The sequence below is a fragment of the Scatophagus argus genome, chromosome 5 (genome assembly GCF_020382885.2).
Source record: "Scatophagus argus isolate fScaArg1 chromosome 5, fScaArg1.pri, whole genome shotgun sequence".
NCBI lineage: Eukaryota > Metazoa > Chordata > Actinopteri > Scatophagidae > Scatophagus > Scatophagus argus.
The window spans coordinates 13915071-13923353 of record NC_058497.1 but is presented as its reverse complement, the minus strand read 5'-3'; the positions used below and the strand labels follow the sequence as shown (position 1 = coordinate 13923353).

The window sequence follows — 8283 nt, the reverse complement described above, 5'->3', positions numbered from 1 at the left end:
GCTTTGAGAAAATGTTTTCACTTTTACAATCGCTAGCTCCTTCAAGGCTTTACATTTTTAATAACCTATTAAAACTACACAAAATTGGTAAATTAACAAATATTACGTCTGCATTTTAAACTCAATCGGCCAGTTTTTTTTTTCTTGTTATCTTATTTGTTTTCGCGTAATTCTATTTACACGTGTAAACGTTGACCAAACCATGCATTTCTATTAACACCGTTACAAAAATGGAAACATATTTACAGGTTTCTGAGGTGGGTGGGTGGGTGCAGGTTTTTTACGGTTTCTCATAATTTTATTGACCCAACTTCAAATGAATTGTCATTCACTCGTGCAAAGTAGTGCTAAAAGTCCACTACTGCTTAAAATGCACTTGCTTTCAGTATAACAACAGGTCCGAACAAAAAGCAGGACAACACAGATGCCAATTTTCTTCTTTTATTATATCGCAAACAATAATGACATCCAGGTATATTGTTAACAGTTTGCTGAGTGAAGAGTGAGACCATAGTGGCGAAAACATCATGAGCTCTCCTGTAGGAGCTTGTTGTGCAGTCTGAAGCCCTCCGATGTGGTTCATGGGCAGATTACAAAGGACAGGTGGACTTGAGGTTGGAGGAAAAGACCCACAGACAGTTAAAAACCTGTCTGTCAGTCTCTTCACACACCAGACCAGAGCAGCACAGGGATTGCTTGGGACCTGTGAATGGCAAAAGGGGCTTTTCTTCAGCAGGGCACACACTTGTATACAACAACAGTAAGTGTGTTGCAGCTCTTTCCCACCAATTCTTACAAGAGAAACAGAACACACATCGTCCTGACCTTTGATTATCCACCTTCCTTGAGTAAAAGCAAGAAAGGGAAAAAATGTTTTTAATTTACATTTTATGGTCTGGCATGTCATAGCGTGATCCTGAAGAGACTAGCATCACTTTCAAAAGCTGGTCACACAGTACTGGACCAACAAGAAGAGGCTGATTTATCAGGATAAACCAGATAGTAATGACAAATGTCTCGATTTTTGGCTTCAGCTAGAACATTTAACACATTGGCATCTATAGCCATGCCAAATTGTACTACAAAATCAGCTGATTCTCCAGGACTGAGAAAACAGCTTGTAGAAAAATAAGACTTTTGTAACAGGGCTCACACCAAAGGGAGACATTGAATTATTCCCTGAAAGAGTTTTTTTTTTTCTATAGGACATCCTAGTCTGCCACAATCCCAATGCGTTTACAGACATGGCATCACACACACAACAAATCCACCCTTTCTACAACCAGTGAACAGAGCTGTCTGAACTCTCCAAATCAGCCAACCGAGGACACAGCAATGGAAAAGGGACAGTTTGACATTTCAGGAAATAAGCATGTTCGCTTTCTTGCCAACAGATGAAAACACTGATGCTTGTAGAAATGTGTAGCTAGAAGCAGAACTCAGTTATCTTAGCTCAGAAGACTCAAAAAGTGGTCAAAATGGCAAGCCTGGCTCTGTTCAAAGGCAGTTCCAGTTACTGGTCCTGGTTGAGAAATAGTCACATAGCTAATACAAACTGTTCTCATGTAAATAATTTCTGGAACTGTACTGAAGTGAGATTTACTCATTTATTTATTTATTTTTTACAAAAGCAGACCCAATAATTGACTTGGGGGAAAATAAAATCATATGTTTGTTTCCAAATGTTTTAATTTTATTGGGATCACACTTCATTCATAAATGTCTACCCCCCCCCCCCCCAAAAAAAAAAGAATTAAAAAAAGACTAGACATTAACTATTTACCTTCAAGACATTTTTGCAAAATTTGTAAAGGTGGTAACATAAAAACCATAAAAAGATTGCACTTCACTCAGAGACCAGTGTAGATTCCAGTTAACTTAGTGGTTTCGGTTGAGAAATAGCACATAGCCCCCACCGTAAAACAACATACTATTGTTTTTATAAAGGGTGCTGGTAGACACCCCATACCCCGATATCACGTTTCTAGAATTTATACTAACTGGCTGCAGCTTCATATTTAGTGGTGTCAATATTTTCATTCACCTCTCGACAAGAAAGCAAATAACAATATTTCCCAAATGTCCATCAGAGACACTTTCTCGCCTCATTATTCAACCCAATTGGTCTCCGATAGGAAGGCTCTGGTATTTAAGCTTTGAAAAGAGTATTGTTCTGACAGCTCTACTTCTGGTGCAGGATTACATACAGCAGTGCTACATCAACAGGTCACATTAGGCTCACAGTAGCCACTAGCAGGAGCTTGAGCAGCAGATCACCACATCCAGTACACACAGGAAGAGGAAAAAAAAAAAAAAACATGGCAAAAAAGCGAAGATAAGATCAGTTAAGCAGTGGAATTCTTTATTAGCCAAGAACTGCATTGGAATGAAAAGGCTAATCAGAAATTATAGGTTTATGCATTTATCAACATCATTAAATTTTAATGTTGTCTTTGATCATCAACGACCAAAGATTTTGTGAAAACAGGGATGTGCAAGATTAATGAACCACCTTGTCAGCTACAATCAGAAGCAAGATGTTTCATTTGTTGTCCTCCAAAGGGAGTGGAATGGTTGTTTCTACAGCATGGACTGGTTTACAGGCATGTTCCAGTCTTTCCAAAATCTTCCCATTTTACAGTTTGAGGAAAGCCACCCAGAAGACTTTTGCATACACGAGATGGTCTGTGGGGTTTGTCTGCAAAGATCCTCGCTGCTCAGGCTTTAGCATTCTCCTCTGCATCTGATCCAGGAGCTGCCACTGCCTCCCTTAAACAGCGAGGAGCTCTTAACAACAACAAAAAAACACAACCTCAGCATCAGACCCCTCAGCAGACACAACAGCAGCAACAAGAGATCATTTAACATGTCTGCTGCTAGCATTTCCTCACTAATGCAAAATTCCCATCCAGTTCATCCTTTAGTGCGATAATACAAAATTGCCAAATCTCTTAATAACAAGCTAAATTTACATGTCATATTTTCACAGAAAACTGATTTTTATTTTATTTTTATTTTTTTACTCAAAACCATTTTTATTAAGCAGAACATATATTTCACCCCTCAGAAATTAGAGATCTTTGCACATCCCAGATATCAAACCCAGGGGGCTCACTTTGACTCCACATCGTGCCTTCTTTTTCCAGATTATTTCTCACAAGGCTCAAGTTTGTAGTCTTCAGAGGTGCCAACTTCTGACTTTTACATATTTCCAATGGTACACCAAACCCTGACCAGACTGACTGGTCAAAGGACTAGAAGTGTAGAGAATCTGACATGCAAGGTCACAGGAAATCGTCTCTGAAACAGAGACACACCCAAGGTCTTTATCAAGTGCGAGAGATTAAATAGGCGTAATCCCTGAACTCAGGTGTTAGCGTGACCGAGGCGCTGACTGACAACGAACGCCAATCAAACCTGCTCTCTACATTTGGGCTTTATGTGAAAAACTCGGTGCATTCACAAAGCCACTTCTAGACAATTTAACTTTTGATTCTTCTCTGCAGATTCATTACAGGGGATAATTTATCCAACGTCTAGCAGTAATTCATGTGCCACCATGACAAGAGTACAAAGCTGCTTTAAGCCCCCGAGGTCCAAGGAAAACAGTTTGAGACATTCGTATATACAGCCATTAAAATATTACCTAGTTCCACATGAAGAGAAATGGTATGCACACTTGAGAAGTGATGTTATAAAGCTACAGATTATTTCAATAACAAAGCCCCACAGACAATCGTATCTTATCGCATCATCATATATGCTTGTCCTGCCTTATCTCTCCAAAGTTTCACCAAGCTAGGCACCAACAGACTACGACAGTGAAGGAGAGAAATAACAGAAAAAAAAAATCCTAAATAAAAAAATAGACAAAAGAAATCTTACACATAAAGACACTGTCATTTCTTAAATTATCAGTTTTTAGTGCCCTACATTTTACACCCAGTCAAAAAACATCTGCCTTCGGGTGGTCGGTAAGGCTGCGTGACAGACGGCCAGCCCCGTGGTAAACCTATGGTACTTCTAGACGTTATGTAAATTTACAGTATACAATTTTGGATTACCATGCAAGAATACTTTTTTTTGTGTAACATTTAATAGCTCGATCTACATCCAGGAATAATTTACATAGAAGGACAATAGTTACTGGACCAGAGAGCGCAATGGGTAAATAACCATGGTGGTAAGTGCAGCCGGAGGAGATGATGATGTGCGGGTGAGGTTTGGGTTAGGTGAGGGGGAGGTGGGATGAATGGGGAGATGAGATGGCAGGAGGGGAGGTGGGATCCAGAGGAGCGCCTGGGTAATTGGGGTGGTGGTCCAATTCTCCAAGGTCCAAATCAGCGGCACTCCCACACTTTTACTGTTTGATCTACACTCCCAGTGACCACGTAGGGTGCAGCCTTGTGGAAATCTGTGGGAGAAACAAAACATCATCAGAACAAAGCAAAATGGATGATCTCCATAAGAAGAGAATTACTGAAAAATTAGAAGAACTGACAGCGTATTTATTTATTGTTTCCCCAACTATCTGAAAAGTATCCTGGCTGTAGATCTTGTCTGTGCTTTGCTTCAGTGATTTGAGTGAGTCATTGAGAGAAAGGGTTTGTAGACAGGATTAAGAATAGGGGACACCCCTTTGCAAGGGCCTGAAAAACTGCTGCATTTCTCAAAAATAATGACAGAAAAAAATGCCAACAACTATAGACAAGTGTGGATGAGATCGCTGAAGCAAGTCTAAGACACAGAAAATGTAACTGCAGAATTCCTTCTTTCGGGCCTTTGAAAGTGACACTGGTAGCATCGAAACATCACTCATTACCTCTTTGGTTAGGGAAACAGCAAATAGAATAAGCTGACATGAAAATGATGAAATGGTCATTCAGACCAACCACATGGATATTTAAAAAGCAGAATGCAAACACATTTAAGGAAAGGCACTTGGTGTTGTACTGTGTGAGTATAGACAGGGCAATACTTGTTAGAAAAAGAGGAAAATAATGCTTTTTTTCCCCTCCAATGATTTCAAACAAAAGTGCTTTATCTTTTCCTCACTGCTCTAGAATTCATCACATCAATAGCTCACAGCGATATCCTCTTTGGTTGAAGCAGGATTTAAGAGGACTGGGTTTCAAAAGGCTTGCCAAGGAAAAGTTGGCTGGAGAGCTCCTCAAGAGAGTTCCCGAGCCTTGATCTGCTGAAAGGCTGCAGATATGAGGAGGGGGAGGCGGGAAAATCCTCAAGCGCTTGTCTACCTCTCTAACCCCAGTTGCTAGAAACCCTCAGGACGCTCAACACACTGCAGGTAGAGAAACTGGGCTTCCTTACAATTATTCAACCCTTGGCTAAAGCATACAGTTGTGAAAGCAACAAGACTGTCCAATGAGCGTGGAACAAAGACGTTTCTGCCGCACCTTGAGAGACCAATTGGTCAAACAATAACAACGATGAAGCTGCTTTTTTTTTTGTTTGTTTTTTTTCACCAGGAGGTGAAGGGCTGCTTACCAAGAGAGGTAACAAAGTGTTCATGGGCACACAGGGTTTTCATGCAGCGCTTGTTCTTGTAGTCCCAGATCCTTAAGGTCTTATCATCTGCACAGGTCACAATAAATTTGCCTCCAGGGTGGAAGAGGACGCCACGCACCCAGTTGTCATGGCCAACCTGTGAGACAAATGGACATTGCTGAAGACACCAGTTGCAAACCAATTCATCTCACACATAAAGTAAATTCCTTTCACTATGTACATTTTACCAAAATGTTTGGATACACAAACAAATGACCAATTGGTTTACAGCTGTTAGCCTAAGATGGTCCTCACCAGTGTCATAAGGCACATGCCAGTGCTGACATCCCACATCTTAATGGTTTTGTCTCTGGAGCCAGACAGCAGGAAGGGGCCTGGCTTACCACTCTTCTTGGTCTGGTTAGGCACAAAGGAGCGAGAAGAGGGAAAAAATGAAGCATGGAGAATAATGGTAGAAAATTAATACAACACGTTTGTAATTCATGATTTTTACTTTTGAAATTTTGACAAAAACATGTGATGCTCAACACAGATATTACACACATTAATCCAAATAAAAGCCTTTTCATCAAAGACATTACTTTTCAAAACTGTTAGCTTAAAATATTCAATAGCAGAATCATGCCTAAATAAGACAAATAATTTTAAAAGCTAATCTCATTTTTAGGAAATGCACTTTGTCTTCAATTCCTGTTTCACAATGAATTAAAATAAATAAATAAATAAATAAAAAAAATTAGATCTGCTGTCACTATGGGGAAAGAGATCAGCTTCAATAAATTCATTAACTGCTACATTTACCATCACATAAAACGCTTAAAAGCTGTGTCAGGCACACTGGAACTAACAGTCATTCCAGTCATTAGAAGCCTTTCAATAGCATGTGCGGAGAATCAGCGAAGCTGTGTTTTTCACTACTTTGGTCTGCTCAAATCATAAATGTGGTGTGTAAGAGCTAAGCAGGCAATTATGAACTATGAAACTGATGAATCAAAAACATTTTCGTGCTTCTTGAGCAAACAGCACGTTTCCTCTAAATATAATCTTGTTTTGTGTTGAACATTCTGTCTCTTTAGTCAAAAAACAATAAAAGCTTTAAAAACATAAGAAATATTAAGGTCAAGATTGTTGGATGATTTAAACATGTTAGAAAACTGACTTAATGTAATATACTGTAATTATTTTTACCTGGGTTATTTAACTCTTATACAGCGTCATTTGTTTTTGTGCATGTTTCAAAACCAAAACAACACCAAAAATCGACTTCTGTGCATGTGGAACACTGTACTGTTCTTCATTGCTCATTGATCAGATTGGGACAATTGCTGCAGGGGGCAAATATTGTTTTAATCTGACAAGGCTACAATTGGACACACTTGAGATCACAAGGCATGAGGAGGGAGTCTGGGCTGACTCTAGGTCATGCTGATACTCCATCTGTGTATGCATGCACACTCCTCATTTCAAGCTGGTCTGTTCACATGGCTGTGAGCCTGAGCAGTGACGTACAAAACTCAATGACACGCCACACATGTAGAGAAGGAACATACTCGCCATCATCTGATAGTGTGACAAAACCGCAGCGAACACATTAAAGCAAACTCTGTTTTCCTTGGTACATGACCAGGAGTTTACCTTACGGGTCTGCTTACACTCAAGGGTGCACATGAACACTTTCACCCCGCTTTGTGTGTGTGACTGGCAGTATATGACTGTACAATGTTGGTGTAACGCAAAGATGTATAGAGCTAAAGAGATGTGGCTCACGATACCCTTCAAAAGGTCAGAGCAGTTCTTTACCTCCGAGCCTGTGGCATCTAGGATGGTGGGATAGGCGCTCTCTGGTGCCCAGGAGATGCACTCCACCACATGTTCGTGTTCCCGCAGCTCAGCCTTGCACTCTTTGGAGGCCACAACCCACACACGCACTGTTTGGTCATTGGAGCAGCTGGCAAGCAATGTGCCATCCTGGTTGGGCCGCACCATACGGACCCACTCCCTGTGACCTGTGAAGGTCTTCACACAGTAGCTGGTGCACAGAAAACAGTGAAGGAGTTATCGTGCTGTCAGAGCGGATGTGTTCAATCAAACAGAACGCCAAGCTTAAAACACAATGGGTTGAAGGATGTCTATGGAATATTCATACCCAGTCGCCACCTCCCACATCTTTATGGTTTTGTCCCTTGAGGCAGAAACAATATGATCTCCATTGGGCATGATGGCTACAGATGAAACATTGTGGTCATGTCCTGGAGAACATAGAAGACAAAACGAAAACATCAGTATGAGCAAGAAACCATCATAACCTGAGCAACAAGTTCAACACTTAAAGCTAGCGTAAAACGTAATCTAATCATTTCACACAATCCCTTTCATTTATCCTTCCTTAAACAGAGCAATCATAGAAACTGAAATTTAGCAACATTTTTTTAAAACACATCTCCAGCCACCAACAGCACCAAAAACCAATGGGTTTGGTCACAATTAGCCAATTAAATGACAAGCAAGGCAGCCAATTTGCTGGGGCTTACTTTGTTCCACAGAGAATAAGAGATGCCTAATTACGTAGATGCTGGGCCATATTTAAGCTGCTAAACAGATGAAGACAACAGTAAGTATACTGTAAAAGGCCAGCTTAACTCTGGGTGGGTGTGTGTGTGTGTGTGTGTGTGTGTGTGTATACACATGCCATAAGGCTATAATAATGGATGGCAGCTACACAGAAAAATGCTATCTTGTGCTGAAGAGGATAATTAA

At 40.4% G+C, this 8283-nt stretch overlaps 1 protein-coding gene across 2 annotated transcripts in view; it reads right to left on the bottom strand.

Annotated features, from left to right (window-relative positions):
- Positions 1 to 2341: 2341 nt before the first annotated feature.
- Positions 2342 to 8283, bottom strand: part of LOC124059155 (lissencephaly-1 homolog) — a 31929-nt gene continuing 25987 nt past the window's right edge. For both annotated transcript variants that reach the window (XM_046388950.1, XM_046388951.1), the window contains exons 7-11: positions 7673 to 7775; positions 7327 to 7555; positions 5821 to 5922; positions 5506 to 5662; positions 2342 to 4414 (exon numbers count right to left, since the gene is read on the bottom strand). In XM_046388950.1, the coding sequence (XP_046244906.1) occupies positions 4341 to 4414; positions 5506 to 5662; positions 5821 to 5922; positions 7327 to 7555; positions 7673 to 7775 (665 nt within the window). In that variant the 3' untranslated portion in view covers positions 2342 to 4340. The remainder of the gene's footprint in view (positions 4415 to 5505; positions 5663 to 5820; positions 5923 to 7326; positions 7556 to 7672; positions 7776 to 8283) is intronic.